General features: G+C 46.4%; 1 protein-coding gene across 1 annotated transcript in view; it reads right to left on the bottom strand.

The window, feature by feature from the left end:
- Positions 1 to 18,539, bottom strand: part of LOC133115288 (tumor necrosis factor receptor superfamily member 16-like) — a 38,283-nt gene that overhangs the window by 12,328 nt on the left and 7,416 nt on the right. The window contains exon 3 of the mRNA XM_061225131.1: positions 12,882 to 13,244. Within this exon, the coding sequence (XP_061081115.1) occupies positions 12,882 to 13,244 (363 nt within the window). The remainder of the gene's footprint in view (positions 1 to 12,881; positions 13,245 to 18,539) is intronic.

Raw genomic sequence — 18,539 nt, 5'->3', positions numbered from 1 at the left:
TGGCCTGTTTGACCGCAAGGAGGGATATCACAAGTTCCACAATAAGAGTCCTGCTGGTATCCCTGCCCGGGTTTCATATTGAGTTAGTCTTTAATGCGCTTTTAATGCAACTGGAAACCCTGCCCGTCCGTATACGTTTTAGTAGAGGAAGAGGCAGGGCCATCTTTGGATCAAATCACTGTCCAAGATTTTAAGATCAAGATTTGACTCACTACTATACATTTAGAGAAGATTTTGCCTACTTAACTTCCGCATCCAGTGTCCTCAACATATATACTCAATAGGAGGCAAGTAAGATGTTTTGGACAGGGCCTTGATCTAGGATCAGTTTTACAATTTAGCTCATAATGGATAAGGTTAGGATATTGACCAGGGAAACCTGATCCTAGATCAGGTCACATGCTCTTTTTGAATGCAAGCCCAGAAAGTAGAAGACATTTTAGCTTTGTACTTTCCAGGTGCAGGTTCTACAATGCTATTTCACAGCTTTCGAGGGTTGAGGCTTTAAACACCACAACCCACAGTTTTATCGCCTAACCAATAAAATCTAATTGGCGTCACTTTTGTGGTGCTGAGATACCTGCTTCCTGCCTGTGGAGCATCAATAACAGAGGCTTCATAGCACTGAGCCCTATCAAACCCCTGGCTCTTTTGCTTTCTCGCTGGCTGCATTCTTTCTCAAACGGTCGCTTTTGATGCTAATTGCACCCCAATGCGTTTAAAACAAAACAATGAAAGCGGAAAATAAAATGTGGTCTCCTACAGAATGTCTAATGACTGAAATGAAGGCAATGACCCTTCTTCCAAAGGGTGTTTTATTGGCGTTTCCTTTCTTTTCGTTTTGTTTTAACTTTGGTAAATGAACGATGACGTGGAAACGGCGGGCTGAGCCAAGCTTGTTATGACTGTTAATGAAGGGCTGGAGGAAAGCTTGTTTCTATTGTGTTTTTCTTCTTTAATGTGTGTGGTGAGTGTAAACTACAATAAAGAGCTCTTTACCCAGACAACTTCACTGGGTCTAGCCCCACAATCAGGAATGCTGGAGCACTTAGAGCAAAAGGCGCTGTTTACTGAACGGCGGAGACTGACATTTCCGCATCTGTGATGTGTTCCTCAAAAATTAAAGAACATACCGGAACCACCTCGGGAAGTACAGCCAAAACCCAATGTAAGGTGTACTTATGTAAAAATGTATAGTTCCTGGCACAGAATCCACAAAGTAATTTGTGATTACTTTTCACACTTTCATTGTTACGAGTTACAGAGACGGTAGAGAGATGAAAGCCAACAAATAAACAGTCATTAATAGTGAGAAAAATGAAATGGCCAACAGAAGCTGATGACAGTGTAACAGAAATAAGGAAAAGTATGGAAGGCCGAGAGACTCGCCGTGTGGTGCGTTTGCATGTTAACCTTCGGTTATGATTTCAATCCCCCCACCACCCCCCCCACCCCCGCTGTCTGCTAACTCAGAGCTTCAGTTGCCTGTGGGGGTGGGGGGGTGGGGGGGGTGTAAACCGATACCAGAACGGCCGGTACAGAGACCCTGTATCTTTCTCAATGTCACTCACTCCTGTCCAGTTCACTTTATACCCATCTCTTCACTGTATGGCTCTCACTGTCTGCCATGCTCCTTTCTCAGCCTTTAATCTCTTCATTACTCGTCTTCCTCCTGATTCCTCCATGTTCCAGTTTGCCAGTTTTCACTCTGCTCTCAGCCCATCTTCTCTCTTTATCGCCCCCAGCCTCTTTCCTGTGTTCTCTCTCTCTCTCTCCTCTCTCTTCCTCCCTCTCTTTCCCCATCTCTATCACCCCAGCCTTTTTCCTGTGTTCTCTCTCTCATCTCTCTCTTCCTCCCTCTTTCTCCATCTCTCTCTATCACCCCCAGCCTCTTTCCTGTCTCCTCTCTCTCTAATCTCTCTCTTCCTCCCTCTCTTTCCCCTACCTCTTTCCTGTGTTCTCTCTGTCTCTTTCCCCATCTTCTCTCTCCCTCTTTCTCCCCATCTCTCTCCTGCATCTCTCTCTCACCTTTCCCCATCCTTCCCTCTCTCTCCCCATCTCTCTCCCTCTCTCCCTCCCTCTCTCCCCATCTCTCTCCTGCATCTCTCTCTCACTTTTCCCCCATCCTTCCCTCTCTCTCTCTCTCTCTCTCTCTCTCTCGCTCCCGGGGGATGGAGTGGACAGAAGCGTTGCTGTAAAGTGCTCTGATTAGCGGCAGTAATTATGCTGCAGTAAAAGCTCTAAACACACAATGAGACCCCTGCTCCTCCTCACACCAGAGGGAGCCCCGTGTAGATGTGTGTGCCTGTGTGTGCGTGTGTGTGTGTTTCTGTGTCTGTGTCTGTGTGTGTGTGAGAGAGTGTCGTTTCATGTGTGTGTGTGTGTGTGTGTGAGTGTCCGTGCATGTTTTTCTGCGTCTGTGTGTATGTGTGTGTATGTGGGTGTGTGTGCGTTTGAGTGTGAATAGGCATGCCTCTATACATATGTGCGTATGTCTGTGTACGTGTGCGTGTGTGGATACAGCTGTACATTGAGTATGTGTGTGCGTGTGTGTGTGTGTGCGTGCGTGCGTGCGTGCGTGCGTGCGTGCGTGCGTGCGTGCGTGCGTGCGTGCGAGTGTGTGTGTGTGTGTGTCTGGTCAGCTTCGCATCGATGAGCTGTGTTCTATCCCTCTAGAGTCCTGCCACCTCACTTCTCTGAGGGCTGGAGTGAAACTGGGCAGATAGTGGTGTGTTTACCTCTAGAGCCAGCTCCTGTAGATCAGGCCTGCCCCTCCCAACTGAAGCTCCCGCAGTGCTCAGCTCCAGTTTACATTCACAGAACACATACAGCCGCTAACCGCAGAGTGCACCTGTGCACCAGCTGCTACTGTTGGGGTGCTGGAGTGGCAGTTTCACAGATGGAATATTCACATACACACTGTACACAACGTGTGTGTGTGTGTGTGTGTGTGTGTGTTATGAGGTGCCTGCCATAAGGATTAATTTTGAGTTTGATTGATTTGGCGTATGATTCCTTTGGGTGCCATGAGACAGAGCCTGAAGGTGTGTCTCACACCAAAAGCGTGAGAGTTGGCAACCCTGGTGTGTGTGTGTGTGTGTGTGTGTGTGTGTCAGCCTGTCTGTCTGCCTGGGTGCGCGCACCGCCATGCTTTTGGGGATTTTAGCTTCTACAGCTGGTGGCAAATATACACATTGCCACTGTTATCAAAGCATAATTCACACTATTAGTCCCAGCTCAATCCATCAATCCACGCAGGTTGACTCAGCCTGTCCGCCCCTGCTCCCAATACCGGCGTGGGCATGATCATCACATTCATCACATCTGGTCTTTGGGGCTTTGACTGCCTGGAATGGTGAATCCGTGCTCGTGATGCATTCTGAGTGCTAGCCGGTACTGGATAATGCAACGCAACAGATGCCCGATGCTGCAGATATTGCATGTTGCAATGTCTGGTTGTGGCCAGCAGCTGTGACTCCTCCAATCACCTTTTGAGAAGTAGTATTTTTGTGGAATGTTCTTTCAACATTCTAAGTCGGTGTTCTAGAACCCCATTGCTTTAAATGACCAGTAGTGGTGATTGTTATATCAGCATTAAAATGTTCCACTGAGAACATTCTAATCCACATCTTTGTGATCTTACACCTTAAAGGGTTAAAGACCAACATTTCTAAGCGTAGGTTTTTGGAAAGTATTTTCAACAAGTCAATGTTCTAGAACTTCATTGCTTTAAAGTGTCAGTAGCGCATGTTCCATCAGCATTAGAATGCTCAGTCCAGACCTGCCATAAGAGCAGAGTATTCGTGACCTCACCTGGAAGGGTTAATGACAGTGCTTTGCAGTGCAGTGAACCCCGGGGCTGTGAGGGAGAGGAGGGGGCAGAGACTCCCGCAGCTTTGCCCCACAGATCCGCTCGCCCCAGCTGCTCACAAAGGGTCCAGGCTGTGGCGTAAATTAGTGATGTCACCATGCGCCACATTCCGCTATTTTTATCCACCGTCGTTTCGAACCGCGTTCCGGACTTCCGTAAAAAATAAAACGCCCGCACCCTCGTTCCCAAACCAAATGAACTGAAAAGCGAGGTTGATTTTTCATCCGTTTGCCACGCTGACAAAGCCCTGCAGGGCTGAACCGCTGTATCATTCCGCCCCCGTGATTCATTGTGTTTGTGAATGAAATTGAAAAGGTTGTTTATCCTACTGATGGAGTGTGAACTATTTTAGTCTGTGTATGTTCTTTCCTGGCTGGGTCACAATTCGCTCCTCAGCATTTACATGTCTGTTTCTGGCCAGTCTGCAGAGATCACTGATTCCGCAGGACTAAGATCACTATTTAAAAGTAAAGCGCCTCTATCTATGATGGCGGAACACAGAATATCTCTGATTCACTCGTACAGTGAACGACGGGAAATAAGCATCTCATAACACAGATCGTGCAATGGATCCTAACGATGTAAATGCTATTGGAAGGCTTGTATTCCAAACAAATGCACCGCTCTGTCCAAGGTGTCCCGGCAAAGTCGGTAACAAGCTGGCTTGGAAATAAAGCAGTTAATTTTCATCTGTGAGCTCATTTTGCGCACAGGCCGTTGATATACGCTAGTGATATTTCCTGTCAGGGACTTCATGCTCAGGTATCTATTTCCTTCAAGGTCACTGGGGAAAGGGATATTCAGGGCATGTATCTGAAATACATATCTCAAATAATGCTGTGGTTTTTACCTCTGTGCCCCCTGAAAAGCAATCTCTGCCTTCACCATGTTGATTGTAGTTTATGGACAGGGCATCGGTTTTAACGGAATACATTGTAGTGTATTAATGTCCTTCCCTTTCTTGGGACTTGGACTCTCAGTGTAGATTTGAGAAGCAGATGCGGTGGAGACAGTGAGAGAGGGCGGCAGGGCGGCCTGTAGCGTAGTGGTTAAGGTGAATGACTGGGACACGCAAGGTCGGTGCTTCTAATCCCGGTGTAGCCACGATATGATCCGCACAGCTGTTGGGCCCTTGAGCAAGGCCCTTAACCCTGCATTGCTCCAGGGGAGGATTGTCTCCTGCTTGGTCTAATCAACTGTACGTCGCACTGGATAAGAGCGTCTGCCAAATGCCAATAATGTAATGTAATGTAAGATACTATCTTGACAGTGAGATGCAGTCGTGACAGTGAGATATAATGTTGTGGCAGAGGTAGTCGTGACAGTGAGATGCAGTGCAGACAGTAAGAGATGTGGTCGTGACAGTGAGAGATGCGGTCGTGACAGTAAGAGATGTGGTCGTGACAGTGAGAGATGCAGTGCTGTCCGTAAGAGATGCGGTCATGACAGTAAGAGATGTGGTCGTGACAGTGAGAGATGCAGTGCTGTCCGTAAGAGATGCGGTCGTGACAGTAAGAGATGCGGTCGTGACAGTAAGAGATGCGGTCGTGACAGTGAGAGATGCGGTCGTGACAGTAAGAGATGCGGTCGTGACAGTAAGAGATGCGGTCGTGACAGTGAGAGATGCGGTCGTGACAGTGAGAGATGCGGTCGTGACAGTAAGAGATGTGGTCGTGACAGTGAGAGATGCAGTGCTGTCCGTAAGAGATGCGGTCGTGACAGTAAGAGATGCGGTCGTGACAGTGAGAGATGCGGTCGTGACAGTAAGAGATGCGGTCGTGACAGTAAGAGATGCGGTCGTGACAGTGAGAGATGCGGTCGTGACAGTGAGAGATGCGGTCGTGACAGTAAGAGATGCGGTCGTGACAGTGAGAGATGCGGTCGTGACAGTGAGAGATGCGGTCGTGACAGTAAGAAATGCGGTCGTGACAGTGAGAGATGCAGTGCTGTCCGTAACAGATGCGGTCATGACAGTGAGAGATGCAGTGCTGTCCGTAAGAGATGCAGTAGGTTCATTGGAACAATGGAAACTGGCCGATGCAATGCTTACAGTGAGAACAGAAGCAGCTACAGCGTTTTCTGAAGTGGATAAATCGGGGAGGCTGAAGAAAGGAGGGGGGAAGAGAGCGAGCTGAGGGAGAAAGGACTCTGGAGGATGGGGAGAAAGGGAGGGCCAGAGGAAGGATTGGGGGAAAGAGGGGGAGGGGTGCGTGCGTGCGTAAGTGGGGCTCTGCCTGAGCCAGCGCACTCTGCGGCAGAAAGTGATCGCTGCTCGCAGAGGTCACCCCGAGAATCCTAAACAGGCTCCGGAGAAACCCCATCGCTTTTATCGATCCTGTGCTCTTCTACTCTCTCTCTCTCTCTCTCTCTCTCTCTCTCTCTCTCTCTATCCCCCTCCATGTCCTCTCTCTCACTTCTCACTCCATCACAATTTCAATTTAGGACTGCTTTATTGACAAGATATATTTCAATATATTGCCAAGGCTTTACAATCTGAAAAAAATGTCCACTACTACCACTACTACAACGTCCCATCAAGTAATAAACAAGAAAAAAGGTCTGTATAATGTATAACTCTATTAGATCTGTACACAAGCTTGTTAATACAAATATTTAATCAGCCAATCATGAGGCAGTAACTAAAGGCATAAAAGCATGCAGACATGGTCAAGAGGTTCAATTGTTTTTCTGACCAAATGTCAGATTGGGGAAGAAATGTGATCAAAGTGCCTTTGACCATGGAATGATTGTTTGTGCCAGACAGGGTGGTTTGAATAACTCGGAAACTGCTGATCTCCTGGGATTTTCATGCAGAGAATTGTGTGAAACATAAAAAACATCCAGTGAGCAGCAGTTCTGCGAGCTTTGTTAATGAGAGAGGTCAGAGAAGGGCCAGACTGGTTGAAGCTGACAGGAAGGTGACAGTAACACAAATAACCAATCATTACAACAGTGGTATGCAGAAGAGCATTTGAACACACGAAAGCAGCAGAAGAGCACTAGCTCTAATAAATACCTAAAAGTGTTCACGAAGTGTATAATTCTCATTTTCATAATCTCTCCCTTATTCCTTATTTTCATCCATCCCTTTATCTTCATACCTCTGCTTTCCCTGTTCATAATAGTATGGGGAAACCTCTGCATAGAGCAGTAGTGCCTTATCAATACTTTATTACCACCTGAAGCTGTGCCATTCTGCCAGCGGATGCACCACCGGGAGCTGTCTGAGTTATCGCCTCGCTTATATTCTCCATCGGCCCATTTCCAGGGCCGCGCGCTGATGGAGGTGTATCCGAAGGGAAGATATCGAGGCTTTAAACTATTAATGACCCCCCTGTTCGAGGGGCTACCATTGCAGCCTTTCAGGCAGGTGGGAGCCAGGCCGAGGAGACCCAGGCGTGCGGAGGAGGCAGAGCGCGTTCCACCTGGCTGGCCTGAGAGCTGTAATCCGATCTGAGTGCAGATGGCAGGTGCGACTGTAACCCAGGCCAGAGGACCTGTGAATATGCTGATGAAGATAGGGGGTGGGGGTGGGTGTGAGGGAGTTCGTAACCTACGGCGAACAGAGGCGAGTATAAGAAACCGACAGCCAGCAAATCCTTGGTCGTTGGGTGACATCATCGCTGCGAGGAGCGATGCTGTCACCCCTGGCGGTCGCACAAAAAGCGCAGCTTGCTGAGAATTCCCTCTGGAGCGACGGGCGGTAAAGATGGTTTAGATTCCTGAAGATTTCCATTTGGAGGAGGGGTGGATGCAATCTTCTGACTGTGCTTTTCCCACCAGCCAAACGCAGAGAGGTGAAATGGACCACCCATCACCCTGGCAACCAGCACTTCCCATCCGTCACCCCACCCACCAGCCCTCCCCACCTATTACCTGGGCAACCGGCCCGTCCCGGGGTTCCTTTTGCTCGACAGAACAGGGCAATCACAGAAGCTCTGGCAGGTCAAAGTTCACCATCTATGAAACCGCAGTCTGTCTACTCTTGTAGACAGAATAGTCCTGACTCTCAATAATCTTTGTTCGTGTGGTCACTCACTAAAAAGCAATCAACTCTTCTTGTAAGCCTGGGATTGGCTCAGGTGCACATTATTGATTGAGCAATCTGGTCCTCTGTTGTGGGGAACTAAGAGATGACTTTTCTGGCAGATGGGTTTTTCTGTAGCTCCTTCCCAAAAAGAGCATACAGCTTACACCATACTGCAGTCTGCACATCTCACCTGGTAAAGTTCTTATCTTTTGGAAGGCCAATGGGCATTATAGACAAGTGTCAATCAAGTCATTGAACCCTTTTAAGTGTACTGTCGGTTTGGGAACTTCTAAGAAGAAGAATACTTCCGGTCCATTAACAATTTTTGCAGCATTAGAATGTGCAGTTCATAAAATTCAAATCACATATTTGTCATACACCTTAAAGGGCTAAGGTGTAACACTTCCATCCATGTAAAATTCATTTTTGTTCGAGCTGTGTGATGTGGAGGTCTCGTACCTACTCACAAATTATCTGTCTCTCTCTCTCTTTCTTTCTTTCTTTCTTTCTTGGTCAGAGGTATTCTGGAGTGGACAGAGCCAGCTTTTTTGCGGTGGAGAATGCAGGACAACAGACTAAGAAGGGATGTGTGAAGCATTAACAATTTGTACACTGGCCAGTTTTCCCTTTCCTAAATGTGGTCCACTGGAAAGAGTGCCAAAGACTTGAAATTCCATATCCAAAGAAGCGGATCAATTTATGCCTCCCATCTGTCTCCTATGACCAGAGTTTCAGCAGTTCCTGGAAACTGTGCGTGGAGCGGTTTCCCTAGGAAACGAGCGTTGTGACACCCGAAGCTGGGGTCCGACGAGGCCTCTACCGTCGCGGCAGCCGCCACATCTTCACACGACCCTCTGGACCGCCCTGCCCCTTCACACAGGCCTCCCCCAGAGACCGCCCCCTTTAAACAGATTACATGCAGATTTCACACCCCGTTAACCGCTATGAAAAAGGACTTCCTGTGTTTTTCATTTATAAGGCGCGCTCCTCCCACCGGTGTGTCCGCGAACGCGGGACGGCCCGTTTGATGTCCAGTGCCTGGAGGAGAAGGTCGCTCTTTAAGAAACATGAGAAACTTGGCGACTCGCCGATCTGCGTTTTTCAGAAATTACGCCTGGAACTCCGATTTAACAGCTGTTCAACATCCTGTCCCTCGATGCCCCTTGACCTCTGACCCTGTGTTACTCAATCACGTGTGATGTAAATCTTTACCCTTTCACAAATAAAACTGATATAGATGAGTCCTGAGCTGGATGAGGTCTGTTATTCATTAAAACAAGTTGTCAGCATTCAGCAGTTTTGCATCTTTGGGTTTGGAGTTTCTATTCACAAAGCACAGATGACAAGCTAATCTGACATCTACCCTGTGAGTACGGGTTGGGCTCATTACGACAGTTTTGATCCATTTAGATCTAGAATTCATGCAGACAAATCAACAGCCCTCAGAAGAATCCAGAAGCTATTTCAATACCTTTCCTGCCAACCAAGTCAAAATGCCTAAAGCCCCAAAGCTCATGGATCTTGGTTCTTTTGACTTTGAGCCCAAAATCCAGTTAGGGACAGGTGGTGACTCATTCTCCTGCGATTTATCTATTTCAGGCCATCTGTAGAGTACAGACCTACCTGTGATGATGGAGCCCACTGGACACTCCGCCTCACCTCCCATTCCACCTACTGGCATTGTGTGACATCAGCACTATGTACAGAGGTGATATAAATGCACTTCGCTACCCTCATGCTGACAAAACTGTGGTTGGCAGAGTAAGTGACAGAATCATGGAGATATTCCAATCTCCCTTCCAACCGCTGTTAGACACCAGCCATTACCCTCTGCTTCTGCTGTTAATGGCACTTTTTTAACGCCTTTTTTAGGTTCCTTGAACGGCTCATTAGCCACCATTTCTTTTCCCTCTGCATTCCTCTGGTTGAGCAGCACTGCCTTTTTTGCTCCTGCCGCAGGCAGACTCCAGGCACCCCAGTCGGCGTGGGGAGCCCCTCTCTCCCTGGGCTAAGGCGAAACCGTGCAATGCCCCATGGGACTCCTGGTCACAGGTAGCTCTGTTAGCACACACGTGGTTTGGGTTTGATCTCAGACTGGCGCGTGCTTTAGCTGGGCTAAGTTACTGCACCAATGGCTAGTGCTTTAGCTGGCCTAAGTTACTGCACCAATGGCTAGTGCTTTAGCTGGGCTACGTTACTGCACCAATGGCTAGTGCTTTGATTGGATTGGATTGCATTCTAGCTGAACTCAGTTGTTACATCACTTTAGGCAGAATTGCTGGAAATACTGGTCGGACTCTGGTGCATACAGAGAGTGAGAAACATGATTCTACTGACAATCACAGCTCTCCACTTTCTTATGGGAATTAAAGTGATAGTGGAGGTACATTTCTGTTCTTCAAGGATTAAATTTCCCAAATGTACCCTGCACGTACAGTAATGTTCTCTTTGGGTATGTCTTCCAAGCAAAAAAAGGGTACAAAGTAATTATATATTGCTGGGTAGGTGTACAATCTTATGTACCTATAGGGTACCGATTCAGCCACAAGCATTTGTGCTTTTTAGGCACTTTTTTACCTCTGAGTTTAGAGAACACTCCTCTTCTTGAAAGCACCACGGCCAATCAAATCCTCTAACTCTAACCCTATCCCCTCTAATCTGATTTCCAATTGGCTAACATGGCCGTCAGTCTTGGGCAGCAAGCTTGCCTGCTGTGAAGACATGCAGTTCTGACTTTCCTGGGCCCACAGTTCTACCTGATTTAAGTCAAATTAAAGAATCTGATGGACATGCAGTTGCATGGCTGTGGCCACTCCAGGTGGTGAATGTTTTAAGCAGCAATCGCCGTAATATGAATACCGTACAGGGAACTGGACTTCTAACTGCAGGGAGCTACCACTGTTGTACTCTTAAACAAGAAAAACAGTAAATCTTCTGTTATACACACTCAGTGAGCACTTTATTGGGTAGACCTGTACACCAGCTTGTTAATGCAAATATATAATCAGTCAATAATGGCAGAAACTAAATGCATAAAAGCATGCAGATGTGGTCAAGGGGTTCCGCTGTTTTTCAGACCAAATGTCAGAATGGGGAAGAAATGTGATCTAACTGACTTTGACTGTGGAATTAGTGTTAGGGCCAAACATGATGGTTTAAGTATCTCCGAAATTGCTGATCTCCTGGTATTTTCACACACAACAGTCTAGAGATTGCAGAGAATGCTGCAAAAAAAAACATTCCCTGAGCAGCAGAGGGCAGAGGAGAAAAGGTAGAAAGGTTGAAGCTGACAGGAAGGTGACAGTCAAATAATCACGCATTACAGCAGTGGTATGCAGAAGAGCATCTCTGAACACACAACGTGTCAAAAGTGGATAGGCTACAGTAGTAGAAGTCTATAAAATAAGTCTAATAAATACCAAATAAACTGCTCACTGAGTGTACATGTAAATAGCTGCATATTGAAATAACAAATTTATGTGAGATAAGAGCATCAGCTAAATGCCTAAATGTATGTTATGAAAGTTAATCTGAATAAACAGTCTGAATAACTAATTAGAGCTACCACACAAAAAAAAACAACCTGACTTTCCAGTGCATAAACTTTTATTGCACCAAATCCTATCTGCTAATTGTCTCTGTAGGTGTTCAGACGCACTTTATGAAACCGTGAGCCCCATCCTCTCTTTAGGGAGGGTGACTAATCTGCAGTAGAGATGCTGGTTCCCTGTGGGATTGGTTTCATATAGAGAAAATTGTGCAGTAGGCTATTGTTGATTTTCAACTTGCAACAAAGCAGTCTTTGTATCCCCTTTGCAATGTTCTCGGTGATAGGGGTGGCCTGTAGCGTAGTGGTTACGGTACATGACTGGGACCCACAAGGTCGGCGGTTCGATCCCTGGTGTAGCCACAATAAGATCCACACAGCCTTGAGGTCCTTGACCTTAACCCTGCATTGCTCCTGCTTAGTCTAATCAACTGTAAGTCGCTTTGGATAAAAGCATCAGCCAAAACGACATGTGATGTAATGATGAGACTGCTTGGTTATAGAGTCTACATAATGCTCTCATAACCATCTCAGGCAATATGCTATAGCTTGTGACTATCATAACGCCTGCAGTTCTTATTGACACAAAAAACAAAAAAACTATGTACAGTATGACAAAATTTTGCCATGAGCTGTAATGGTAGGTAATAGCAGGTGTTATGTCTTGCTTATGGTAGTGTTATGTTTGTTTCCTGACATGTATTTTGTGTTTTACAAGAGAATAGTGCTGAGATGCGCATATAAACCAGGGTGCAAGTCATATACGGCCAACCTAGTTAGTGTTGAAGTACAGCAAGTTACAGAAGCTCAAACAGTGGACGTGGAAAAAAAATTTCTTGCTGAAAAGATGTTCTGTTTTTGAGTGGATGCAGATTATTGGGGCGGTGCCTGGTACACAATGGAGCCAAATCCCCTTTCAAATTTGATGAGAATATCGCCAAAAATTAGCATTCTGCATATTTTCTTTCTAAGCTGTGTCTAGGCAGTTTTCCAAAAAGGACATTTCGAGACTCCAAAGGGAATTTGAAAGTAAATCATATTATGGGTCTCCAAAAAGTATACAGGCCAATGTGAATTAAGGGGTTAACATTTCTATGACAAATATTTTAGTCTTGTAATACGACTCAAGATATAATTTTTTTAGGTACTGTTTGCTCGAAAAGTGAAATTGTCTTCCCCCATTGGCACATCATGAAATCAGTCAAACTGTCTTTGGCACTATTTTTGTCTTATTTAGCAAAAAAGTCATTTTCAAATATTAGTTTTATATTTAGTCAATATAAGAGTAAAATAGTTGTTGAAATTGTGCTTTTGCAGTCTATAACCCCTGCACTGGTCGGTGCATCTCTGCTACATGCTATGCTACATGCTACAAAATGGCCGCCATTAAAACCTGCTATGTGGTGCATTTATCGTCGTGCGAAGGCCCTTACCGTGGCAGACTGCGTTGTTGAAGGGGGTGCAGGGCCGGATCTCCTGCTCCTGGTACTCCTCGCACGAGATGCAGGGCATGCAGGGGTCGAGCGAGCTCTCCTGGTCAGAGTACATGTTGCCCACGCACTCCTCGCAGATCGTGTCGCGCGTGCCCTCGCAGCCCTCCTGCACCCCGAAGCCGAGAGGGCAGGACGTGCACGGCTGGCAGCCGCCCGACAAGCTGTCCAGGTAGTACCCGTAGTTGCACACGCACACGGCGTCGTTGGAGTCGGTGCACGGCGTCAGCATGCGGAAGAGGCCCGTGCACTGCGTGCATTCCTGGCACTCCTCCGTGTGGCTGTAGTTCTCCGAGTACGTCTCGCCTGCGGGAAGGAGACAGAGCTTCAGATTCAGGGGCACGTTCGGTCTGAAAACTTTTCGTTATGTTTTGCTATGGTTTCTGGGTCGAATTATATGTTTCCTCCCAACTGCCAGTAGCATAGTGGTAAAGGTACATGACTCGAAAGTTGGTAGTTATATCCCCGGTGTAGCCACCATAAGATCCGGACAGCCTTTGGGCCCCTGAGATCGACCCTTAACCCCACAATGCTTGAGGGGATTTTCTCCTGCTTAGTCTAATCAACTGTAAACCGCTTGGCATAAAAGCATCAGCCAAATAGCATGTTCAATGTTTTACAACAGGCTTTGAGGTATATTTGCTCCTGTTTGTTGGGGGTGTCGGGGGTGTAGCACAAATCAATAATGACGTAGGCCTATATTAAGCCTGGATGGCTTTCTCAGACGTCATCTGGGCTGAACGTAACCCTGGTATCTGATTGGTTGATTGATTTGTTTTGTTTGATTGACTGATTAACCAATGTGAAATGTGGGAAATTATTTTAGCTGTAATTAAAGCAAATTGACAAATCAGTTCAGTAGTGTATATTTGCATGTATGTGTGATGCATGCAAATATACACTACTGATTTGGCGCTTGTTGTGCGTGTTGCCAATTAGCTTTCATAATGGCAAAAATAATTTCTCTAAGGAAATAAGGGTACTGATTACACTCAATACTCAAGCACATGATCACATGTATATATGCAATACATGGGGCTGTGGGCTGATTTGTTGAATCAGGCGTCATAGCACTAGGCCAGAACATAAGCCTGCATCAATATCAACCTCAGATGACAACAGAATGACCCGTTGAGACGATTAAGGTACTAGAATGTGTTGGTTGCTAAATGAGTAGCATCTGAAAGTTCTTTGTCGCCCTCTTTCTTTTGGAGGACAGAACTGCAATTGTAAAAGAAGACTCAAGGCTGAATGAATTCTCCCCTTTTTCGTATTGTACCTGCAAAGTATCATTTTGATTGCAGATGGCACACACATGTATTTAGCATTTTGCAACAAAATATTGAGTGTATAAAGCGAGTGTATTTTTGCCCATTCCTGAGATAGGGGGCAGATTCCCGGTTCAGTCTCATCATCCCGCAGTGCCCACAGGAAGACAGCTTGAGGAATCGCGACGGTGCAACTGAAACAGCGGGATACGCTGGCAGGCAGGTGAATGTCAATTGTTACTAAAGTAGGGCAATCAGTCAAACGAGATTACACAAAAGCCAGTCAAATCGACCGCCCGGGCCTATCTATTTAGGTGCAAAGCTTTGCTCATTTGGAGTTTAATGCGCAGGTGAAAACTAAGAATTGAGGCAGTACTAAGAATTGAGGCAGTACCCAATATTACCGGCAGACACAGTTGTCACTCTGAGGGAGTTTTCGAGGGAAGTACTCGGGAGTGGTGAGTGGTCTAAGGAGTTAAATACACCAATGGCACTCTGAGACAGTATAAGATAAGTAATCAATATTGCATGTTATTATGGAATTGCGCTGGGATATAATTAGAAACAGACTAAATTATGTAGCAGACGCTTTGTGTGGTTCTGGACCGAGGGTTGTTTTGGGTTGTGGAGCAGGATGAGTCTGCTGCAGAACAATATTACACTGTACAGCTGTTCTTTGGGCTACTGCCAGAAGGGAGAGGAAATGAGGAGACCGGCTCATTCTACGCTGAGACAAAGCTCTGTCTGTGTGGGTGTGTGTGTATTTGTGTATGTGTGAGGCAGTATGTGTGTGTATATGTGCGGCTGTATGTTTGTGTGCGCACATGCGACTGTGTGTGAGACAGTGTCTGTGCATCTACTATACATTCATGCCATTGTGTATTTGTGCGTTTTGGGGGATGGGGGGGGGTGCACTTATGTGTGCGTTTATGTGTGTTTTAACATCATGTTTGTTTTGTGTGTGTGTGTATGTGTTTATGTTGGAGGAGGTAGGATGTAGGGTTAGAGAGAAAGTAAAACTGGAACAACTTCACTTTTTTTTTTCTTCTGGAAAGTTCTGTCTTTGGCTTCAACTCTGTGGGAACGAAGAGGAAGTGCCACAGAGTTCACAGATCAGCTCTGCAAGGGGAGACTCGCCGTGAACCATCAGTCAAACAAACAAACGTTTCTGTGAGAGCCGAAACACTTTCTCCTTTCTGAACTTGAGAAGTGTGGCGGTTGCCATGTTTTAAAATCCGTTCCTCTCCTGAGCGCTGACAGGTGGAATTACGGTCAGATGAAACGAACAGGGGGGAGGGTGTGGCGACCTCGTGTTTTACCGATGATCCATCATCGACGGGGCCGCGTTCTTTCAGCGCGGCCGGGAGAATTCCCGCGCGGCCGCTGTAATGTGGCTAAACATGTCTAAGCGTAAACATGTGTACGTGTGCGCTGAGAGGCTGTGCGACGGAGAGAGGGATCAGAGAGCAGATATCATGGGACGTGCAGTACAGCAGGCCTGCCAGATCGGCCCGCCTCATAGGATCGGCGCGACCGCGGTGACCAATGGGGGGGCGAGGGGAGGCGGGTCCAAAAAAACATGAACTCCGCTGACTGCCCCACCGCCTCCAGTCTACCCTCCGTCCCCACCGCCCCTCTCCCGTCCCCCCCAAAAATTCCCCTACCCAACAACCCCCCCCCCCCCCCCACCCCACCCACACATCCATCCGACCCCCATAAACCCCCCCTGTCCAACGTTTCCTCCTCAGTCCATTACCGAAACGGCTGACATCAATAATGCATAGCAGGGCGTTCAGATGCCCCAGTGCGCAGCTGTGGGCCCTGTTCTCTACCGTCAGCAAATTACAGTCCGGTGTTCCTAACGAACGCTTCTCACAAAACCTCAGGCCCTGTGAGAGGAAGCTGGCGTCAGCAGACGTGTGAGGGCGTGGCCCTGACCCTCGGTCCGGTAGGGGGCTTGTTTGGAGTTTAGGGGCCCGGTGTGGGGGTCGGTCCACAATTCTCCAGTGATCTGTTTCGTTATCCCTCCCCTCAACACATTCCCACAAACCCCTTTACACCCCCACAGTACGCTTATCTCTCCAGCTCATTAACTATTAAATGCATTAGACTGGCCTTATTTGCTTGCAAGGCTCATCTGATATTGGTCAGTTGCATAAAAATTCTAACCAAAAACACATATATATTATAGAGAAATATCAGGCCAAAATGTTTGCTACCCCCTGGCTGTCATGCTTTGACCCTTGACATTTCAATTATGTGTTTGTGAGACAGAGCTAACTATCAAGGCTTCACTTCAAAAGGGATCTTGTGGTTACAGTGGAGCCCATCACATGCTGCACTGTCTAATTTTAGTCAGTATAATACTTTAAATACAGAGCATTTATCACAGCTTTACTAGCCCTGCCTATGGTGCATCTTAAATTATATGTCATTTCAAATTATCTCTCAAACCCAATTGTTACTTAAAACACTACATTCTCAGTCTTCCTCTTCCACCTACTATAGCTCTGAACATTATGTTATCGGCTTACGTTTAAAATACTATGTTGTGACTCTTGCCATTGTCTGTGCAATGGCTGTGCCCTAACCAGGAATTAAACCTGCAATCTCTCCATTTCAAGTTCCGCAAGTCTTCTGCACGTCTCTCTGGATAAGAGCGTCTGCTGAACATAAAATGTTAAGTAAATATATGAATATGTAAGGGGCATAAGTTAATAGATCACTGTGCATACGGATGTATGCTAAACTAATATAGCACTGTGCATACGGATACGATAATCTGATAAATCACTGTGCATACGGATCTATGCTAGCTATTAAATCACCGTGCATATGGATGTAGGCTAAGCTAATAAACATCGTACCATGAGTTCCGCCCACACAGAGACTGGCTTAGCCTCCTCTTCTTTGAGCCCGAGGCTGAGGTGCCCTTCCCTTGTGGCGAGGTGGGTAGACCAGGCCGAGGTTAATGTGCTGTAAGCCAGCCAAGAGGGCAACTCTGAATGACGCTGTTCTAAAATTAGCACCAGAATCATTAGTAAGAGCTTAATAATAGTTGTATCTGTCTAACACTGGGGCAGAGATGACGTAATTCAATCATTACAAAACGGGAGTAGCTGAACCAGAAAGCAAAATTCAATTCCCGTCTTTATTATCTGCAGCTAAATACCTGCCTGCTTTATCTACTCTTCCCACTCTGACATCTCCCATTAGCTCTGTCTCTGCGGAGGACTGCTAATTAATCTCCTCGGCAAACCGCCCAAGCCACCCTCCCCATGCGCACACACACATGCACACACATGTACACACACACACACACACACACTCACATATACTATTGCCCCACACACACACACACACACACACACGCACCCTCACAGTGCAGAAAGGTGTACAGGAATGGAAACTGTGCACTTCTTTAAAAAAGCATTGTCAGGATATTATGAAATAAATATATCCAAGTTTGACTGAGAAATGAGAAATGCACTGATATCCATGGCGAATCACTGGTGACAGACGGGGTCAGAGAACACTCTGATTGGTTCTGATACACTCCCACAATGACATGATGAAGCCGCTCTTCACTCAACAGGCCCATGTCTCGCTAGAACAGCACATTTTGTGTTGTTTTCAACACCGTCTGTGTTAAAAAGTCTCAAGAGGAGTAACTTTGACACAATGTGTTGAGAGACAAAAAGTGTGTTGGATATTATCCTTTTTGAGTTTTGCAGTGAGTTGCAGTGTCCTTCCCTGCCCCCTCCTACTTCATTGCCTTATAAACACAGAGTCTTTACTGCCAGAAAGAGCCACTACTGCCAGAAGAAATTATTCACAACACCCCTGCTCTAGTAACAATTAACAAATGATCTCCTTATACACTTTGCTGTTTGACTTATTTTAACAGTTCAGTTAAAGGGTTAAGACACGGTTTTTGTCCTCCAGGGATTTAAACCTATAACCCGCTGGTTACAGACCCAGCTTGCTGTTCATTGGTTCACCTGGTATTCTGCTTGGAGGGGCAGTTTGGCTACCACCTTCTGTGTGACGCACAAAAACCAACCGTCGCCTGTCATCAGGGATTAAGGGCTAGATTAGCATCCATGTTTGTTTATTTTAAAGTGGTGTGAATGTGTGTGTATGTGTGTGTGTGTGTGTGTGTGTGTGTGAGTGTTCATGTGTGTCTCTGTGTGTGGATGCATTTTTTCTTTTTGTGTTGTGTGGGTTTAATAGGCCAGTTGCAACAGCCTGCCCTATATTTAGCACCGTGCATTTCATAAATGCTCTTTGCTAATGCTAATGCTAAGCAATGGCCTGGCTGGTCCCAGCACTC

This window comes from Conger conger, chromosome 16 (genome assembly GCF_963514075.1).
Source record: "Conger conger chromosome 16, fConCon1.1, whole genome shotgun sequence".
In the NCBI taxonomy this organism is placed as follows: domain Eukaryota; kingdom Metazoa; phylum Chordata; class Actinopteri; order Anguilliformes; family Congridae; genus Conger; species Conger conger.
This window is presented reverse-complemented; position numbering and strand designations above follow the sequence as displayed.